Raw genomic sequence first — 22111 nt, forward strand, 5'->3', positions numbered from 1 at the left:
GCCGCACCTTGCTTTGCATCGAGCGGCCGTGGTACGACCAGGCATAGAGTTTCCTGTAGGAAACTCTATGCCAGGGACTTTAGTACTAGGGACTAGGCTACTAAACCAGGGACCTTAGTACGACCATGGTACGACGCACGCGATGGTTGAACGATCGCAGCGCCATATTTCCCACTAGTTATACTAACATGAAACTCTATGGCCATAACACGGCCGAAGTGCGCGCTCCCCTCGAGACCGGCCGTGGCCATAAGGGTTCTGTGGCGCCGCATCGCGGCCGCAAATATGCGCGCGCATTGCATGCGCCTCCCCATCGACCCACTGAAGCTACTTTAGTACACTATCATTTATTTTGTGAGTGAGCTGTCATGCTGTGTTTAAGTACGTGGTGAGCGAGCAGGTAATCAAACTCACTTCCCTGCTGCTCTCGCTTACGAGCACCTTCAAAGGTAAATATGGATGAGCTCACGAATTAGCTTATTATACCTACGTCCGTTGCTTTCACTGAAGGGCTCGGTGAAGGGTTGCGGTGTTGTAGCATGTTGTAGCAGCAGGTTTGTACACACGAAGGAGAAAAGGTGCGGTGGGGACAGGAGGACCTTGTTTTTGTTCTGCCGGCCTCGCTCCATCCAGTGCTTTAGTGCCGAGCCCTCTAAATTGATGCCTCCCGCCTTGTAACAGTATGTCATGCGCGTAACTTTGCATCTGTGGTCGACGTTGTAATAACACTAATAGGGTATATTACACAGGTAGTCTGTCTGCTGTTTTTAGAATATCTATTACGAGCTACGCGGACGAACTCTACACTCGTGATGTTTACAGCTAAAAGAACATTTTTCCTGGTTGCGCGAGGAGCACATGTTGCACTTTGTGGCAGTCACGCGGTGAAGTGCTCAAGGCAGATATCCCTGCATGTTTGTACCGTCATTTGTCTAATTTGTTTTACTTTGCCACTGCTGTCGTTACAGCTTCTGCTGATGTTAATTGTGTCCGTCAAGATCTAGCCGATCTTTGCGCCGTTGACAACAATTAGCTGCAAGTTCTGATTGCTGCTGGGTGGCTCAGTCTAGAATCTGGTATGTATATCCATTTGGTTAAGGCATGCTGATGCTTCTAATACTTGAGCTGTACAATAAAGGCAGATTGAATTAAATGTCGTTTGAGCGATGCGTGACACCCTATCACTGTTGTGCTATAGAGGTGGCAAGGCATCTTCAGATTTAGGCCAGTAAGGCTGGCCAGTTATCTGTTGGAAGTTCCCACAATGCATTAAATGTGCATATAAAATTATCTAGGCCAGAACTCTTATATTACTGTGGTGCCCTTGGTGCCTGATGCCATCACAAGAGAAACTAGAAGATTCCAGGAAATTTGTGTCCAGCTGTCTCAAGACAATAAATCATACTGAAATAATTGTGTTGCGAACTACGACTGAGCCTTTGCAGCTGTGAGTAATTTCCCTGTGGTAAAACTGTTGCTTTCCAACGTCTTTTGTGTCAGGTGCACTATCACTTGCCAGTTCCATCCTCACTGTCTGACTCATTGTCATAACACTGTCTATCTGTACAATGCAGTTCCTGCGCCTGTGAGTGGTGGCAGAAGTGTTAGTATAAATTAGGTCTCGTACATAGGAAATGCCAGTCGGCCGAAACAATTGCTTAAATTATTTCAGCATCAGAAATAGCTCTGCTAGCCTGCAGGTATGCTTAGATGTATGTCTCGGTGTTTGTCTGAGTTGTGATTGACAACTGTTGGTGTGTTGTTCTTATGGTGGTATATTATTTAAACTTTGCCACTTGCTCTGGGCTTCATGTGTAGCAGTGTGGTGTACTCTGCATTTAATTCTTACATGGTTGTGTGGCTGCAATGAAACCTTTTGAAGTGAATTTCTTTGGCTCTTTCGACCATTTTCGTTGTTCCTTGGTTGTCTGACTCTGCAAGGAAAACATTTTCCCTCTTTCTTGTTCTTTCATTTGCTTGTTCTTTTGTTTGTTCACCTTTTCATTCGTTTAGGCTATTTGCTTACATTGACAGTCATCATCTATGGTCCCTGCACATTTTCTTCACTCAAGTTCACATTCTAACTTGCCAGCAATCTTACCAACAATAGCTTAGGACTTCCACTCTTGCTTGCTAACATTGCACATTTTTATCAAGTTTTGTCAAGCCACTGTTACTACAGAAACCACTTCGTTTCCAAATCTGTAGCAGTACACTTTCTTTTCACCGGCAATGTCGTGCATTGCTGATGATCAGCGGGTGAATCGGCCATCTCCCATTTCAGTGGCAAGTCAAACAAGGCTGAGAAACAATATGGTCAGGAATCACTTCAATGCAACGAACAAAGACAAGCACGAGCGACTTAATCGCTTAGCAGAACTGTTCAGAACTAGGGCCAAAGAATAAAGAACCAACTGTGAGAGCCGAGCGAGCAATGTAGGAGCACCGCCGGCAGCGTTGTCAGCGTGTTTGGCGCGCTATATTTGTGTTTTGGAGGGTGGTGCACCACAGCGCTATGGGCGGAGTCTATTTGTGTTCGGAGGGGTGGAAGGGCGACGGAAAATATGTGCGTAGTGCTGGTGTGCATCTCGTGAAGAGAAGCATGAGGCGGCAGTTGGGGTGCCGGGCGATGATGCAGCGGCTCACATTTCACTTTTCTATTTTTTTTTCCAAGGATTTTGCTTTACATTACCTTTCGGTACGGACGCTGTTATGTTTCGCCTACGACGCGCGGTATAGCCGGCGCGGATGCAACGGACGCCGGGGCTTCGTTCAAAGTGGCGGACATTTTGGCCATTCAGCGCTGCCGCAACGCTTCCTGCCAAGCGCGTCCAGGCATGTTTCAATGCCACGTGTCTTCGTGTGTGTGTGTGTGTGTGTACATGTTGGTGCCCACGCTTGTCAAAACGCGGCAGCCGGGGAGAGGAGCTCCCCAACTGAGAAGCGAGGAGGTCTGACCGGCGCCGGCCCGGTGGATGCGTCACTTCTCGTCTCAACGTGTCCGTGCGCCGCCGTCACGGGCGCCTCTCGCAAGCCGTTCCTTCTTGCCCTCGACTCCGAGAGTATAAAAGCAGCTGCCCCCGGACGCCAAGAGAGAGGCTCCGATTTCTTCCGTTGAGTAACGTGGTCTCCCGTTTCTCCACTTCGGTCGACCTGACCGGCTGCTCTTTTGCGATGCTAAAATAAACGAGTTGTTCTGTTAGCAGTCGACTCATCCTTTGCCAGGACCTTCGGATGCTTCCAGCTGTGCCCCAGGCCACCAGGCCAACACTACCCTTGGGGCTTGCGACCCATTTGCAGCAACGCCCAGCAACCATACCTCATAGTTATAAATGATAAGGCGCCATGAGGACATTGAAGTAAGCAGGTTATTTTCCCATAGAAAACTTACAAAAGCTTATGGTGCAGCAGCTTTTCATTGTTATAACCGATATATTGTTGAAACCAGCATAGCTATAAGTGGGTTCGACTGTACCGGTACTTTTGCTGTGGTGCAAAGTAAAACAATAACACTGCAGACATTCGGTCTGCGTGTTATATTATTCCACTAAACTTTAAGTCGTCTCTTGAGACAACAGATTACACAAATAACACATGCTGCCTTGAATAATTCTTGAAGTGTCGCATGTCACTATGAGCAACATCACAGCATACACATGTACGTAGGCGCTTATGCTGATATAAGTCATGCCCTCATCTTGGGGCGCAGGCCCGTGAGGAAAAGGGCAAATGGTGTTTATTTCGAAATTTAAGCTCCTTCCGCGGTGTGTAGCAATGTAATTTTAGCATCCTTGATTATGAGCGCACATTGTATGCAATGCGCTTGTCAGCTCAAAATGGCCAGACCTCGAGGGGCCCCTTAATGCAAAAGTGAAGGAAAATTGGGGGGGGGGGGAACAAGTGACTGGCAGTTATGTCATGAACTCTAGAATTAGAAGATGAGAGATGTGGCAGACTTCATGGAAAAAATTGCCTCCGAGTAATGAACACCTTCTTCTGGAAGTGGAATAACAGGAAGTGGGCCCGGTAAAGTCGTAATGGGGACACAAGAAATGAAATAGATTTCATACTCTGTGCCAACCTTCGCATAGTGCAAGTTGTAGAAGTGTGAGGTAGGGTAAATAGCAGTGATCATAGGTTAGAGAGGTCTCAGATTGTTCTCAATTTGAAGAGAGAAAGACCAAATTAGTTAAGAGGAAACAGGCCAGCCAACCTAGACACAGTCAGGGTAAATGTAGATGACAAGACAGGGGTAATTGGAGATCACTGGGAGAGGCTGCTTAGGGCCATTGAACAGTGGCACATACCTAGTGACCCAACTTAGCATCAAAGAAGTTTGTTGAATAGCAGCACATACCTATTGTTACATGCTCAGCGACTGAAGTTGGGCTGGCAGTTAGTTTTAAACCCTGTTCCCAGGGACAGTGCAGCAACCAAATGCTCTACCCATTTAGCATAGACTACACACCGACCCAAGTTGGCAGGAAAGAGGTTATATGCGATCATACATGCGTACATACAGACCTACTGCTAAGTGGGTAAAGTTCTTAAAGAACGCTGTTGCATTAAAAATGAACTTTGGACCAGCATTGTAATGTGTAGGGCCTATCAGGGCTACTGAATTAGTACCAATGGAACTGATGTGCAATCGTGGACAGCAAAGAGGTAGTGTGAGGAAATATAAAATTTACTAGCAAGAGATGGTATCATCTGGCGCAAGACATGGGGTGATTAGAGATCCTACAGTTGACATCAAAAGTCGTATGGCAATGACCTCAGGATGTTGCAATAACTTTTCATTAGTTTTAATAGCTTTAATATGCATGAGACGAAAAAGTGTCTCAAATATGTTCTGTCGTAAGCCTTCCACAAGGAAGAGGTTGCCCTGCTTTCGAGTATTCATTGTGGATTGTCCTTTGTAGCCCTTTAGGAATACTGAACCGGAAGGGTTATTTTGTGTTCCTTGGCTATGCATTGTGGAGTTCCCTTGTATTTATTCTATTGTATTTACCTCTTGCTCTTGGTGCTGTAACAGGACTGCAATCGCCCCACTTGTTTTTTTTGTAGGCCTCACAAATGCGATGAGCCTAGCTGAAAGCATCACTGCCAAAATGCCATGCCACACCCCTTCAAAGGTTGTTGGTCAGGTCGATTTTGGCATGCAGTGCAGCTTGCCTCTGGCTGACAAGTCTGTCGGCTGCTCGTTGAAACCAGGGAGCGAGTCTAGGAGCGTGCAGACTACGGAGGCTTTGGAACAGTTAAGCTCCACCTCAGGTAGGCAGTGACCGGCACTTCTCTTACATTCACTTGCTTGTGTGAGTGTGGTAAATGGCCAAGTCTGCATAGCTTGGCACGACTTGCTCAAGTGTGTGTGACGTGCTGCTGAGGACAAATTAGCAGGTTTTTTATTCTTGTCTGTATACTGATTGAGGCAAAATGCAAAAATAATGCTCTGCTGAGCACATTGAAGCACCTTAGATTGCAGAGCTTAATGCAGAGCCGTCTTGACCTGGTGTTGTTGTAGCTCTTACATTGCTTTATGATAACCTTACACCCAGTGAGTCTCTTAGTTATGTATGGATCGGTGTATGAATGTAAGAACATGAATATAGATCAATGCAGAATGTAAGCTGACCTCCGGGCTTAATAAATAAAGGGAAAATCAGACATCCACCCATTCGTAGCAATTGCTACAAAGGAAACCCATGTGGGTTCCTCGAAAGAAAAGCCTCGGAGTTGAAGAAAAATTCGTCCTGGTCTGGGACTCGAACCCGGGAGCACCACCTTTCTGGGGCAGCCGCTCTACCATCTGACCTAGCCAGGCAGCTAGCAGGTGGCAGGGCAAGTCGAATTTGTGGACAACACGAGACAAAGGCAAGTGTTTAAATTTGTGGAATTTGTAAATTTGTTTAAAAAGGTGGAGAGAAGTAATTAATAAAGGGAAAATCGGACATCCAGCCATTCGTAGCATTTGCTACAAAGGAAACCCATACGGGTTCCTCAAAAGAAAAGCCTGTTCGTTTTTCTGCGAAACATAAGATAGGTTGCATATGCCCGTTAGTTGATGATTTGCTGAAGGATAAGCAAGTGAAGGGAAAATGCCCTGTCAAACATGTGAACAGGTACATCACTTGTGCTAAGCATGTTGTGTATGCCATTCCATTATCTTGTGGTAGAGTACGTGGGACAAACGAAGCGATGTGTGAATGTTCGACTTTGAGAGCATGAGCTCTCTCTTCGAGGGGTTGCGCCACTTCATCTCCCTGAGCACTGCAAGTCGTGCGGTTGTTGCCCCGAATTTAAAAAAGCTAGTGTCATATTTAAACACGTAAGCCAATTGACAAGGGAAATCGCCGAAGCTCACAATATAAAGATTAGGGACAAAGCGTGTATCAGTGAACCGTCTATCACTCTTCATGACAAGGAACTGAGTTACCTGTGTCAATTTTGATTATGCATCAGTTTGTCACAGTTGCCTTGATGCATCTCTATCTTGTGCATGTCATGGTTATCAAATGGCACCTGTATATATGTTAGACATATCTTCAATAAAATATCAGTTGAGAGTCGGCGCTATTAGAAACTCGGGTGCAGCTACCTGATGAGACAACCGCGATCTTCACGGAGGAAATGAGCTGTCTCTTCCACCACGCCGACCCTGAAATGCCCGAGGAGAAGAAAGTCCGCCTGCTCATGCGTGGTGTGAAGGAGGAACGTTTTGCCGGAATGGTACGAAGCCCGCCGAAGACCGTCGACGAGTTTCTTCGCGAGGCCACCAGCATCGAGAAGACACTCGAGATGCGAAACCAGCAATTCGACCGCCGCACGAACTCGACAAACTATGCCGGAGTTCAGTCACTGGCCACCGACGACCTACGCGAGACTATCCGAGCTGTCGTGCGGGAGGAGCTACAAAAGCTGTTCCCATCATCACAGCCTCAAGTGGCTTTGATTGCCGACGCCGTGCGTGAGGAGCTCCAACAACAACTTGGAGTAGCCCCTGAATCGCCGCAGCCTGAGCCGCAAGCGATGACCTACGCCACCGTCGCGCGCCGTCAAGGTCCCCCTCCGCGCCAGGGCCCTGTCACGCCGCAGTTCCATCGTCCGCCGCAGCCAGCACGACCACACCCGTCGTCCAGCGCACCTACGCGAGGAAGACGGACATTTGGCGCGCTCCTGACCACCGCCCGCTCTGCTACCACTGCGGAGAAGCGGGTCATGTCTACTGACGATGTCCATACCGGGAGATGGGACTGCGAGGTTTCGCCGTGAACGCTCCGCGCCCACAGCAAGGTGAACGCCCCCGGGATATCGCCGACTACCTCGCCGCTACTCAGTGGAGCTCTCGACGACCGTCGCACTCGCCATCACCAGGCAGCTACCTGTCGCCGCAGCGCCGACCATACACTGGCCCAGCCCGGGGCCGGTCAGCGAGCCCATATCCGGAAAACTAAAAGCAGCAACCGATGGAGGTGCGGTTGCTGTTCGTCAAACTGACGAAGACACCGAAGAAACTACCTCGACGACATAACGACACGCTGCTGTCCCGACGAAATCAGGAAGCCAAGACTACACCGACGAAAGACGACTTGACGACGCGACGTTCTAACTTCAGTTCAACACGACGCAGCCCTGATCCGACGCCAAGACCTAACTGTAACGCAAGACAAAGAACCACCGACCTCGATGTGCTTCTCGACGGCCACGCAGTCACCGCCTTAGTAGACACAGGAGCCGATTACTCCGTCATGAGTGGACCCATCGCCGCCCAGTTGAGGAAAGTTAAGACTGCATGGGAAGGCCCTCAAATTCGGACCGCTGGACGACACCTGATTACGCCGACTGGGATCTGCACGGCAAGAATTACCGTTCATGACCGGACTTACCCTGCCACCTTCGTTATCCTCCAACAGTGTTCACGAGACGTCATTCTCGGCATGGACGTCCTGAATCAACATGGCGCAGTCATCGACCTGAAGTCGAAATCGATAACGCCGTCGCAAGATCAAGCGATACCGCCGGAGAGCTGTCATAGTCACCACGCCTTGAGTGTGCTCGAAGATCAAGTGAGCATCCCGCCGCGCTCCAGCATTATTTCCGTCGGCACTGAAACACCCGCTGACGTAGAAGGCGTCATCGAGGGCGACCAACATCTACTGCTTGACCGTGAAATTTGTGTCGCAAGAGGGATCGCTCGACTCCACGGAGGGCAAGTGGAAGTTATGCTAACCAACTTCAGCCAAGAATTCAAGCACATCAACAAGGGCACGACAATCGCATATATCGAGGATATTGTGGAAACCAGCAATGCCTTTGTCCTCTCGGATTCAGCCGCATCTACCCCGATGAGCATAGTCCCCGAACCAGAGTTTGACGTGAATCCAAGTCTTCCTATGAGTAAGCAGCAATAGATCAGAAGTCTTCTCCGACGATACAAAGGCTGCTTTTCGACGTCATCGAGGATTCGACAAACACCAGTTGCAAAACATTGCATAATAACCGAAGAGAGCGCTCGACCACTCCGCCAGAGCCCTTACCGAGTTTCGACGCGAGAATGTGAAGCTATTAGGCAACAAGTTGACGAAATGCTGCGCGACGACATCATCCAGCTGCGATAAGCCCGTGGACCTCTCCTGTAGTCCTGGTGAAGAAAAAGGACGGAACCCTACGCTTCTGCGTCGATTATCGTCGACTGAACAAGATCACGAAGAAGGATGTGTACCCCCTTCCACGGATAGACGACACATTGGATCGGCTCTGCAACGCTAAATACTTCTCGTCGATGGACCTCAAGTCTGGCTACTGGCAAATAGAAGTCGACGAGAGAGATCTCAAAAAGACTGCCTTCATCATGCCAGACGGCCTCTACGAGTGCAAGGTCATGCCATTCGGACTGTGCTCAGCGCCTGCAACGTTTCAGCGCGTCATGGACACGGTGTTAGCCGGACTGAAGTGGCAGACGTGCCTTGTTTACTTGGATGACATCGTTGTCTTCGCTGGAAATTTCGACGATCACCTTAGGCAGCTTGCGACAGTGTTAGAGGCCATTAAGTCGTCAGGGCTCACTCTGAAGCCAGAAAAGTGCCGCTTCGCTTACGATGAGCTTTTGTTCCTAGGCCACGTCATCAGCAAATCAGGAGTACGCCCCGACCCACAGAAGACAGCTGCCATCGCAAAGTTCCCGCAGCCAATCGACAAGAAGGCAGTGCGCAGATTCCTTGGCATGTGTGCCTACTATAGGCGCTTTGTCAAGGACTTTTCACGCATCGCGGAGCCGCTAACACATCTAACGAAATGTGATGTCGAGTTCAAGTTGGAAACGCCGCAGGCAGACGCATTTCAAGAACTCAAACGACGCATGCAGTCGCCGCCGGTACTTGCACACTTCGACGAGGACGCCGATACTGAAATCCACACTGACGCCAGTAGCCTAGGCCTCGGTGCCGTCCTAGTCCAGAGGAAAGACGGACTTGAACAGGTGATATCTTATGCTAGCCGGTCGCTGTCAAAAGCGGAAGGCAATTATTCTACGCCTGAAAAGGAATGCCTCGCCATCATTTGGGCTACAGCAAAATTCTGCCCTTACCTCTATGGCAGGCTATTCAAAGTAGTCAGCAACCATCACGCGTTGTGTTGGCTAGCTAACTTAAAGGACCCTTTAGGCCAACTGGCACGGTGGAGCCTCAGACTACAAGAATACGACATCACTGTAATCTACAAGTCCGGACGAAAACACTCTGATGCCGGTTGCTTATGACACACCCCTGTTGACCCGCCGGGTAGTGACGGTAAAGAAAGCAGCCAAACTGGGAAAGACGAAACTAGCGTTTTATTGGGCGAACTTGTGCCCTCAAAAACAGACTACACTCAAAGAACGGCGACAGCGGCGAACACAGTCGGTGGTCGTCGAAAATCTGATCAGCGGGTCAAGCGCGTCGGATTTTATACATCAGTCGTCGAATGTTTCAGAGTTATCGCTGGGACCCGCGTGCCTTCCACAAAGTTCTACATTATTTGCGTTGCTCACACATGCAATCTAATTACAGAAGGTTTGGTCACAGACAGCGGATGGAAGCATCGATAACATTCCACAAACTTCCGATACATGCAGGCGCGCGCTGCGCTGTGCGATGACATTTGTTAGGCGGTGAAACGTGTCGCCCAATAAAGACAAGCAAGTACACATATCAATATGAAACAATACAAGAATAAATGATCAATAAAAGGGTAAAAAAATTTCTTATCAACAGCATCCTAACATTGCGCTTAACAGCACTCGGCAATGCGCATAACAAAGTGAGCATTCGGTATCGCAGCTCATATATATAAAGCAAGAAACAATACAATAAGTGAAACAATACAAGGATACAAAAATTCCGTATAAACAGCATCCCAACGTTGCGTATGACAGCACTCGGCACTGCGCATAACAAATAGAGTATTCGATGTCACAGCTCAGAACGAAGGCATATGAATAAAAACGAATGTGAAAAAAAAAACGCTTGATAAATAGAAGGCAATTACTTATTGCAAATGGTCAAGCGCGCTCATGAAAGACAATATAGTGGGGCTTTCGACCACCACAGCGGGCAAGTCGTTCCAATTACGGATTGTACGCGGGAAGAAGAAGTATTTAAAAGCATATGTTTTGGCAAAATATTCGCCGACTTTCCTGGAGTACAAGAACCGAGTTTGCCGTCGCTGTACTGGTTGAAAGTATAAATTCTTATCTATTCCTAATTTGTCATGATACAGTAAATAGAAGAGTTTTAGTCCATCACGATACCGCCTTGTCTCCAAGCTCCCCAAATTGGCTGTCAGTAAAAGGGCTGTAGGGGATGTTTTCCAACTATAAAAGTTATAAATAAATCTGACCTATTTCCTCTGTACTTTCTCAAGTTCTTGAATGTTAGTTTTCGTATGGGGGTCCCAAATTACTGCGGTGTATTCGAGGATCGGTCTTACATAATTTATATAGGCCAAGAGTTTAATTTCTGTTGTTGATGTACCTAAAGATCTGTGTAAATATCCTAAGTGTTTCATAGCTCTCCTAATTATGTAGGTCACGTGATTATTCCAATGAAGATCATGATTAATTAATAGTCCTAATTACTTATAACTTGATACTTCAGATAGACTGGTGCCACTGAGGACGTAAGTGAACTTAAAAGATTGAACCTTATGTGTTACTTGCATTGCCACTGTTTTCTTAAAGTCAATACTCATTTGCCATGTGGAACACCATGTCTGTATGCAATTTAACGCGTTGTTTAATAATTCTTGATCTGCCAGAGTGCGGATTTCTTTATAAATAATTGAGTCATCTGCGAAAAGCTATGTCACAACAGGAATTTCCCTAACCAATTCATTTATAAAAATCAAGAACAATAAAGGCCCTAGTACAGAGCCCTGAGGGATTCCAGATTGCACAGGGGCAGATTTAGAAGTTGTGTGGCCAACGGTGACTGTCCGGGACCTGTGGGATAAGTAGGTTGCAAACCATGCGAGTAACGAATCATTCTTGAGCATTGGCTTTAATTTTGAGAGCAGTTTAGAATGTTTAGTTTAGAAGCTTCTCGAAGTCTAAAAATATGATTTCAATTTGACTGGACTTGTCGATGACCAACGTAAGGTCATGAATAGTTTCGAGTAGCTGGGTAATGGTAGACATACCCCGGCGAAAGCGATGCTGACAGTTGTCAATTACGTAGTTTTATTCAAGGAATGTCGACTGGTGTTTGGATATGATATGCTCAAGTGTTTTAGCACAAATACAGAGCAAGGAAATAGTCCTATACGATGACACAAGTAACTTGTCTTCTGCCTTTGGAATGGGAGTAATGTTGGCTTGTTTCCAATCGTGGGGTAGTTCAGTGCTGGCGAGCGATGTTCTAAATATTAGGCATAGGTATTTTGAGCACCATTCAGCTTATCGGTAGAGAAAGACAGTAGGAATATCATCAATACCAGGCGACTTTTTTTGATATCCAAGTTAAACAAGAGCGAAAAGACGCCGTCTTCGCTTATATTAACATCGTCAATAGGTGGTTTGTCGTCGAAACCAGGGAAGCATGGAACGTTGCTGTCATCACTGGTAAAAACCGAGCAAAAGTAATCATTGAATGCATCAGCGATTAGCGCCTAATTAGTCACAGCTATCCCTTGCAAAAGAAGTCTGACGGGTGGCTTTTTCCTGGGAGATAGATAACGCCAGAACTTCTGTGGCGAGGAAGCAAGAAACCCTTTTAAGTGAACGGTTTGGTAGTGGTCTTGCGCCTTTTTAATGGCGTCTTTCAAGTTTACGTGTAGCTGAGACAGCATATCAATGGTAGGTGATGAAGGGTGTAGCTGGTGCTTTTTTCGAGCCTTTTTAACCCTGCGCCTTAGATGAACAACCTCGCGCGTCATCCAGGTGTTAGAAGGACGTTTCACATAGCGGTTTGTCGGAACGAAGTTGTTTATGCACAAAGTAACCAGATTTTTGAAGCTGTTCCGCAGAGTGTTTACACAGGCATTTTGATACTCAGAAACGAAATTGGAAAAGGAATTGTCCAGGGCATCTAAAATATCTGTATCGCTGGTGCGTTCAAATACAGGAACAACTCTTTCTTTGCGTTTTTCTTTGGAGACAGGATTAAGTTTCATTGTCAGGCACACTGTTTTATGGTCAGATATTCCATCAAAAATGCTGATAATTGGATCGCTAGTGAGAGTTTTTAAATTGGTGAGGAACAAATCTAAAGTTGATGAACATCTGCTCTGAACTCGTATACGCAGCTTGACCAATTGTGACAGATCGTGAAGCAGAACGATGTCGACAAGGTGTTCGGCCGTTTGTGAAAGTGCCTCGGGAAATTCATCTGACCACTTAACATCTGGGACATTAAAGTCGCCGGCCAACAAAATGTAACTCGAATGATTCCTGTGCCCACACAAAAACTTGTTTAGGCTTTCAAAGAAATTGCTTTAGCGGCTGGAGGGCGATAAAAAGCTCCGATAATTAATCACGAATTGTGCAAGTTGGCCTTCAAGATAACGCATTTAATTCCTGCAATATCAGGCAACTGAGACACAGTTAATGACTCATAGAAAATAATTGCAACACCACTGCCTCTGGAATCTCGGTCTTTTCTGTAAATGCCGTAGCCAGTAGGTGTAATCTCGAAATTGGCGATGTCTTGATGTAACCATGTCTCGGTGATAACTGTGAAGTGTGGTTTGTTTCCAATAATGAGAACATTCAAGGTCGGCTCTTTTTTTAACTATGCTTCTAGCATTTATATTAAGGCAACAGAATGTTGTGGCGTTCACGGGTCATGGCGTCTGGTCGTGAGTGGGTGCTCCCCTGAAGGCACGTGCTCTTTGCATTTTGGAACAGTCCCATTGAAACATATTGCCAATTTTAATTCTGTTGTAGATGAGTTTTACTTTGCCACACTCTTTCCTAATTTCAGCTGTGCTATCCCAAACTTTCTTCCTAATTGACCTAGTGGTAGCAGAAAAGTCCTCCGATATAGGTATGTTCTTTCCCTTTAGCTTTGAGCTGTTTCTCAGCACGTTTACTTTTTCTCGGTAGTCAATTAGCTTCAATATTATTGGTTGTGGTCTATTTGACCTTTTCCTGCCAAACCTATGTATTCGCTTAACCGAGGATACCTGAACACCGAGTGTGTTCATAAATAAGTCAGTAACCACGGTATGTGTCAAGGATGCCGTTTGTTCTGTACACTCCGGGATGCCTAAGAGTATAAGATTATTTTTGTGGCTTCTGTCTTCCACATTCACTAGTTTTCTCGCCACGTCTTGTATAGCTTTCGCTAGGCAACAAACTTTCACCCCCACTTCCTTCGCTATTGCCACAGATGCTTCGACCTCCTTTAGTTTAGCTTCGATGTTGTTGAATCTTTGATGAATGCTCTTTTGACCATCAATAAGCTGTTTTAGCAGCTGTTCTGTAGTGGGGCCTAATATATAAACGTTCTCACTGCAACCGAGGGGCAAGTTGGGCGCAGGGTATGAAACTAGTGTGGATGTCGTTTCTTCGGAGCCACCGATGATGCTCCGTGCCTCCCTTCGCAAACACTACAATACCATCACCTGTTTGTGTGTTAATATGCATTGCACTTTGCAAAGGGAGCGGTTTGTTTGCACTATTCCTTGTCGGTTCCAGCAATAATTTGCCACTGTTTTGTGATGGCAGAGCGAAAAGAAGCTGCGGTATTTTTGGACCTGTAAACCGTGCCAAACACTGGAAAAATTTTACTGTGAGGCCAGGCTCGGTGTGTAAATTACTGGGATTTCGATTTGAGGTGTGGGTCCATGGTAGTGCAACGTGCGCTGCCACAAAGCCACATTTCTGGGCCAAGTGGGTCTAAAAATTAATCTGCAGAAAACTAAACTAATGTTTAACAGTCCCTGAAGAGAACAGCAGTTTATAATAGGTAGCGAGGCACTGGAAGTGGTAAGGGAATACATCTACTTAGGACAGGTAGTGACTGCAGATCCGGATCATGAGACTGAAATAGTCAGAAGAATAAGAATGGGCTGGGGTGCATTCTCAGATCATGAACAGCAGGTTACCATTATCCCTCAAGAGAAAAGTGTATAACAGCTGGATGAGATGGTGTCTCATGTATGGGGCAGAAACCTAGAGGCTTATGAAAAGGGTTCTACATTTCATTTAATTTCATTTTATTATCTTAAAGGCTCCAATAAATGGAGCGTTACATAAGGGGGGGCAAGAATAAAAATACATAGTTACAATAACAGGAAGTTTTTTACATTTTCGATGAACTTTGATGCGCACATAATGACAGCAACGTCGTTAGGAAGGCCGTTCCAGTCTGCAGCTGTGCGAGAAAAAAAAAGAATTTGAAAACGTGACAGTGCGTGAGCGTGGACGGGCAACCTGTAGCTGATGGCTGGTGCAGTGAGATATGCGTGTAGGAGGAAGGATATAAGGTGCGATGCGCATAGAGCTATGACAGAATTTGTGAAATAAAGATAAATTGAGGACGACGGAACAAGCTATGGAAAGAAGAATGATGGGTGTAACGTTAAGGGATAAGAAGAGAGCAGATTGGGTGATGGAACAAACGCGAGTTAGACATCTTAGTTGAAATCAAGAAAAAGAAATGGGCATGGGCAGGACATGTGATGAGAAGGGAAGATAACCGGTGGTCATTAAGGGTTACGGAATGGATTCCAAGGGAAAAGAAGCGTAGCAGGGGGCGCGCAGAAAGTTGGGTGGGCGGATGAGATTAAGAAGTTTGCAGGGACAACATGGCCACAATTAGAACATGACCGGGATAGTTGGAGAAGTATGGGAGAGGCCTTTGCCCTGCAGTGGGCATAACCAGGCTGCTGCTGCTGCTGATGACGATGAATAATGCACAAGCACTGGCAAAGTATAACTTGGGTCATGATAAGCCATGCTTAATGGCCCAGCACCAGTCTCTGAAAACAGCAAAGCAGAGTCACTAGCTGAAGTTACTACGTGGACAACTCGTTTATCTCCAAATGGATGCTGGTATTGTTAACATATGAGGGTTGTATGCAGTTATTTTCATGTGTTATATGCACACATTATTTTTTTCCTTCTGGGCTTTTCTGAAAGAGGATGCGGGTTGTATGTATTTATGGGTTATATCGGGAAAGATACATTATTTCCTTGCCAGCTCCTTGCAATATCAACTTACGAAAACATTGCCGAAGTTCAGTGTGTGATCAAGTGGAAACCCACTCATGAAGTCTCATACGAGACAAATTTCTTGTGCCAGGAAATCGCAACAACTTTTGCAAGTGCCAAATATGGCCTCGGGGCCTCAATTGCTCATTGAGGATAAAAGAGCAAGCTTGGTCCTAGCATTTTTAGTCTTCTCTAAGAATCATAGCAATCCAAGAGACACTCCACATTCTCTCATTTGGGATTTTTTAGCTTTCTGAAAAAATATTTTTTATAAGCGGACTTCACAAACGGCGACATGAATCATTCAAATGCAGAGGTATTGAGTAAAATAAAAAGAGCCATTAGAAGCTTTTTATTTCATCCTACTTAAAATCACCCAGATCTCCTAAATAAAAAAAAAGGCAGCTTGTTATTAAATTTACCATCTGTCTTCTTTTTTCGCATTTCATAATAACTCTTAAGTGCTTTTGTCTTACATGTGCAGCTTCGAGGCCTTGTATTTCTCCATCCACTGCCAAATGTGACAACTCAAGGCAAGGATGCCTCCACCGATGTCACCTGTGTGACTATGAGGCTAATGAACTATTTCTTCTGGAAGCACATGCCAGTGTCCATACTGCCGAGAAGCCGTTTGAATGTCCTTCATGTTATCAGAGCTTCTCAAGCAAGGGTCACCTGCAAGCCCATGTGATCAACACACACACCGGCGAGAAGCCATATCAGTGCCCTTCATGCTCTCAGGGCTTCTTCTACAGATCCCACTTAAGCAATCACCTGCGCAGCCACACTGGTGAGAAGCCATATCACTGCCCTTCATGTTCTCGGAGCTTCTCACGCAAGGGTAGCCTGAGTGCCCATGTGATCACCCACAATGGCGAGAAGCCATATCAGTGCGCTTCATGCTCTCAGGGCTTTCTATACAGGTCACACTTCAACAATCACCTGCGGAGCCACACAGGCGAGAAGCCATATCAGTGCCCTTCATGCTCTCAGAGCTTCTCACGAAAAGGCAAGCTCAATCAGCACCTGCGCATCCACACAGGCGAGAAGCCTTTTAGGTGCCCTTCATGCTCTCAGAGCTTCTCATTCAAGGCCTACCTGAATGCCCACCTGCGCACCCATACAGGTGAGAAGTCGTATCAGTGCCCTTCATGCTCTCGGAGCTTCTCACACAAGGGTCACCTCAAAGTCCATATGCGCACCCACACAGGTGAGAAGCCATATCATTGCCCTTCATGCTCTCAGAGCTTCTCGGTAAAGAGCCACCTGGAAACCCACCTGCGCACCCACACAGGCGAGAAGCCATATCAGTGCCCTTCATGCTCTCAGCGCTTCTCACGCAAGTGTCACATGAAAGTCCATATGCGCACCCACACAGGCGAGAAGCCATATCAGTGCCCTTCATGCTCTAAGAGCTTCTCATTAAAGTGCAGCCTTAGGAAACACATGAGGCAAGAAGCCATTTCAGTGCCCACTCAGCCTTCAGAGATTCTCGTTGCAGAATGCCCTGAAGACACACCAGTGCATTCATACAGGTGACTGGCCGTATAGTTTCACCATCTTCTCCAGGTCCTCATCACTTAAACAGACTTAAAAGAGCACAGCACCATGATACTGTAGGGTAGGTCAAGAATCTCGTTGAACTAGAGTCTGAATTAAAAATCTACATATGTGCAACATGTTACGTAGTGTTCTACAGCATCAGGTAGCACAAGTGTCACCACATGCTCCTAAGCGGAAGCTCTTGCTCGGGCCCCACTCCGATGCCGCCTATATAGACACATGTAAAACGCAGTAATGCTTTTCTGAGATAACCAGTGGGCCGATTATAAGTAAATTTCTTACATCTGAGAGGTAAGATTGAATTCTGGCGACTGCTGGAAGCAGATTTTTGGTTGAAGGCCTGAATGTTATAACAGGAATTTACAAAGATTGTTCAGCTTGAAAAAAAAAATTGAAGCAATATGTTTATAAATTGTAGCTCTGCACCTGGAATAGGTATCGTAGTTCTGTAAGTTGTATATGATAATAATCCAAAGTGTACAGATTTGTATTATCAATTTATATCTTTTGTGAACTTGTTACATTGTTTTCGGGGACTTTGCAAATGTCATCATCATCAGCGTATATTACGTCCACTGCGGGTTGAAGGTGATCTGCAATTACCCCTGTCCTGTGCCAACCGATTCAAACTAGGGCCTGCGAATTTATTTATTTCATCAGTCCCCTTTGTCTTCTGCCATCCTAGACTGTGCTTCCCTTCTCTTGGTACCCATTCTGTTACCCTAATGCTCCAACGGTTATCTAACACATTACATGACCTGCCCAGTTTCATTTTTTTTTCTCCTAATGGGAATTAGAATATAAACTATGCCGATTTGCTCTCTGATCCAGACTGCACTCTTTCTGTCTCTTAACCTGATGCCCAGCATTCTTCGTTCCATGGCTCTTTGCACGGTCCTCAACTTATTCTCCAGATTCATTGTCAATCTCTAAGTCTCTGCCTCATATGTCAGCACCAATAAAATGCATCGATTGTGCACCTTCATTTTCAATGATAATGGTAAGCTCCCAGTCAGCAGCTGACAACGCTTTCCGTTTGCGATCCAACCCATTTTTATTATCCTATGAATTTTTTTCTCATGGTCAGGGTTCCCTGTGATTCGTTGACCTAGGTAAACATACTCCTTCACAGACTCTAGAGGCTGACTCGCAATCCTGAACACTTGTTCCCTTGCCGATCTATTCATAATTATCTTTGTCTTCTGCTTATTAATCTTCAACCCCACTTTTACATTCTCTCTGTTAAGGTTCTCAATCATTTGTTGTAACTCGTCTGCTATGTTGCTGAATAGAACAACGTCATAGACAAACCGAAGGTTGCTGAGATATTCTGCTTATTACTATTATTAGCTTATTATTAGTATTTACGTAAGCGATCTGTACTCCTTGATTACGTAATGCCACCATGACTGCTGGTATCTCTACTGAATCAAATGCCTTTTCATGATCTATGATAGCAATACAGAGAGGCTTATTGTACTCTGCAGATTTCTCGATTACCCGAATAATGACATGGGCGTGATCCATTGTAGAGTACCCCTTCCTGAAGCCAGCCTGTTCCCTTGGTTGACTAAAGTCCAGTGTTGCCCTTATAGTATTGTAGATAATTTTGGTCAATATTTTATATAATACTGGGAATAAACTAATCGGCATATAATTTTTCAATTCTCTAATGTCTCCCTTTTTGTGGATTAGTATAATGTTTGCATTCCTCCAGTTTTCTGGGACCCTTGCAGTGAATAGACACTTTGTAAATACGTGGAGCTGCCAGTTTTCCAAGCATTGTGTATCCTCCATCTTTGATTAAATTGACTGTTGTTCCATCTTCTTCTGCTGTGCTTCCTTGTTTCATGTCTTGCGAGGCTCTTCTGACCTCATTGCTGGTTATAGGAGGAGTTTCTGAATTCTGTTCATTACTGTCTCAGTGGAGGTATCCTGTCTCCTCTGGGTACTGCACGTGTCCGCATAAAATTCCTTCGCTGCTTTTACTATACCTTTGAGATCGATGATTATATTAACCTGCTTATCTTTTAGTGCATACATCTTGGTTTGTCCTATGCCAAGTTTCTTTCTCACTGATCTCAGGCTGCATCAATTATTTATGGCTTCGTCAGTCTTTCTCACATTATAGTTTCGAATAGCACTTATTTCGCCTTATTGATCACTTTCGACAGTTCCTCGAATTCTATCTTATCTCTTGAGTTGGACACTTTGATTCTTTGTCGTTTCTTTATTAGGTCCTCTGTTACTTCGGAGCGCTTGCCTACTGATTGCCTTAGTGCCTTGCCTCCCATTTCAATTGCTGCCTCAATAACCAGCCTAGTTATAGTTTTATTCATTACCTCTATGTCATCATCATCTCTCTGTTCTAAAGCTGCATATTGGTTTGCAAGTACCAGCCTGAATTTATCTGCTTTTATCCTTACTGTATCATGGTTGGCCTGTTTCTTCTGTATCAATTTTACTCTTTCTCTCTTCAAATGAAGTGAATCCTAGCCCTTACTAGCCTATGACCACTGCACTTTACCCTGCCTTTCACTTCTACATCCTGCACTATGCTGCAATCAGCAGAAAGTATGAAGTCAATTGCACTTCTTGTTTCACCATTAGAGCTGTTGCTACGCTTGCTGAAAAAGGTGTTCATTATTCGAAGCTTTCTGCAAATTCTACCAGGATATCTCCTCTAGCGTTCCTAGAATCTATGCCGTAGTTGCCAATTGCTTGTTCACCAGCCTGCTTCTTCCTCCACTTTTGCATTGAAGTCGCCCATTACTACACTATATTGAGTTTGCACTTTTCTGATTGCTGATTCAACATCTTCATAAAACCGATCTACTTCCTCATCATCGTGACTGGATGTTGGAGCATAGGCTTGTACTACCTTTAATCTATACCTCTTGTTAAGTTTGATTGCGACCGCTGCTACCCTCATTATCATTGAAAAGGAAAGTATACAATGAGTGCATTTTACCAGTGCTGACATATGGGGCAGAGACCTGGAGACTGACAAAGAAGCTTGAGAACAAGTTAAGGACCGCACAAAGAGCGATGGAACGAAGAATGCAAGGCAAATAACTTTTAAGAGACCGAAATGGACGTCAGACTCTGGAGTTTTGCAAGACGCGTAGCGCCACCTGCCGGTGCGAAGAGAGAGTAATTGAGTAGTGCGAAGCCCGACTCCCTTGCTAAGTTGCCTATGCAGCTAGCGACTGCGAAACAACGATTTAACTAGATTTTGGTACATATGGCGAGTGCTTTGCGCATTTAACACCCAGACAGAGAGCTATGAATTTCTACTCCAGTCGGACGCGCCGCCGAGCTGCCATAAAGCGCTTGCTGGCTCACTCATCAGACTGATGACGGAAACAACGGCAACCGCGATAGCTCCGCGCGCTATGAAGAAACGCCGCAATCGACGCTACTGTTGTGTTGTAAATTGTCATGAACGTGAAGGACGGAATAACAACGTTCAGTTTTACCGATTTCCATCGCGATCGTATGAAGGGGAAAGGGGAGAGCGCTGGATACGTGCCGTTCAACCTGTTGGCTTATCGGATTACTTGCATTACCTACAACACAGCGGCTCGCATGAGAAAGTGCGACAATTTTGTTCTTCTGTAATTGTGTTGCGTAGCCCTGACGGAAGACCGTGGTAACCAAGCGAAAACTCAAGAATCTGCAGCCGCCACTTCGTTGGTAACATAAAAAACAACGTTGCGAACCATCCTGCTTATGTGCCATCGATATTTCCGCCTTTTAACAGACGTCCGCCTCCGCTTTACTCAACAAGTACAACGGAGAGATTTGGCAGGTCAGCTTAACCAAACATTTTGGTTCGTTTATGAATTCAAAATCTTGTTCTGGAGCATCGTTGTATTGCGAGCTCATTCCTACTTCCGGTATTTTGTATGTCCTGCGCCGATACAACAAGCACGCTTCGCAATGTGCTGAGCCTGCTCGACTGCGTTTTTCAAATGTGAGCAATAAAGTTGCTGTAGGAGCACCGGATGAGTAATTGGGAAATAACGCACATGTGTAAAGAAAAAAAAAATGTTGCGTTTATTTACATTTATGTGTCCGCGCTCGCTGCTCGAAGCATCTGCAAAAAGTTCAAATTAAGGTACTGAGCGATGCCGTAGCTCCTGCGAGAAAGAAAGCTGCAGCGCGTAGGCACTGAAGGAAGCTTACTTTCATTATGATCGCGCGCTATTTGCTGCCTTGGAAAACGTTTTCTGTTTGCTGCCCTGGAAAAGGCTATGAAAGGATTTACTCTCTGTAAATAATTGCGAGACAGAACATTACGATTAAATACATAAAAAATATAGGAGATACTTAATAAGTCTTGTATTCAGGACATATTCAATATGAACCAATTTGAAATGCTTATATTTTTATGCTGATATGCCTATAGACAAACCTGATGCTCTCTGTACTTGCGAGTTGCAGCACGCCGAAATAACACTTGAGACTTTATTTTATATTGTACACGTACTTCGCCCTGTTGAGCTTCCTTTCCGAAGCGCGGATGGGCGGAAGAAGCTTTCCAGGTCTTTGATAGTTAGGAAACCGCGCCTCAACACAAACGAAAGAGAAGGATCCATTGTGGCCTATGCACCTTCGCTTGCGGACAGCTCTCCTTGCACTACTCAGTTCGCGCCAAGGCTCCGATGGGGGCGCTGGTGACCGGTTTTTTCGCAGCGCCGCCTGGGCAGAGTCTGAGGTCTATAGAGTGGTTTGGATCAGAGAGCAAATGGGTATAGACGATATTTTAATAGACATGGAGAGAAAGAAAATGGCACTGGGCAGGTCATATAATGCGTAGATCAGATAAGCATTGGACCATTAGGGGGACAGAATGGG

At 45.6% G+C, this 22111-nt stretch overlaps 1 protein-coding gene across 3 annotated transcripts in view; it reads left to right on the forward strand.

The window, feature by feature from the left end:
- LOC129384295 (uncharacterized) overlaps positions 1–22111 on the forward strand; it is a 38210-nt gene continuing 16099 nt past the window's right edge. Inside the window, exons 1-4 of one of the 3 annotated variants that reach the window (XM_055069513.2) lie at positions 1–449; positions 969–1076; positions 5068–5274; positions 16173–18189. In XM_055069513.2, the coding sequence (XP_054925488.2) occupies positions 5082–5274; positions 16173–17227 (1248 nt within the window). In that variant the 5' untranslated portion in view covers positions 1–449; positions 969–1076; positions 5068–5081 and the 3' untranslated portion in view covers positions 17228–18189. Of the gene's footprint in view, positions 450–968; positions 1077–5067; positions 5275–16172; positions 18190–22111 lie in introns of those variants that run through there. The other 2 variants (XM_055069511.2, XM_055069512.2) reach the window with 2 other exon arrangements.

The sequence above is a fragment of the Dermacentor andersoni genome, chromosome 8, assembly GCF_023375885.2.
Source record: "Dermacentor andersoni chromosome 8, qqDerAnde1_hic_scaffold, whole genome shotgun sequence".
NCBI classification, from domain to species: domain Eukaryota; kingdom Metazoa; phylum Arthropoda; class Arachnida; order Ixodida; family Ixodidae; genus Dermacentor; species Dermacentor andersoni.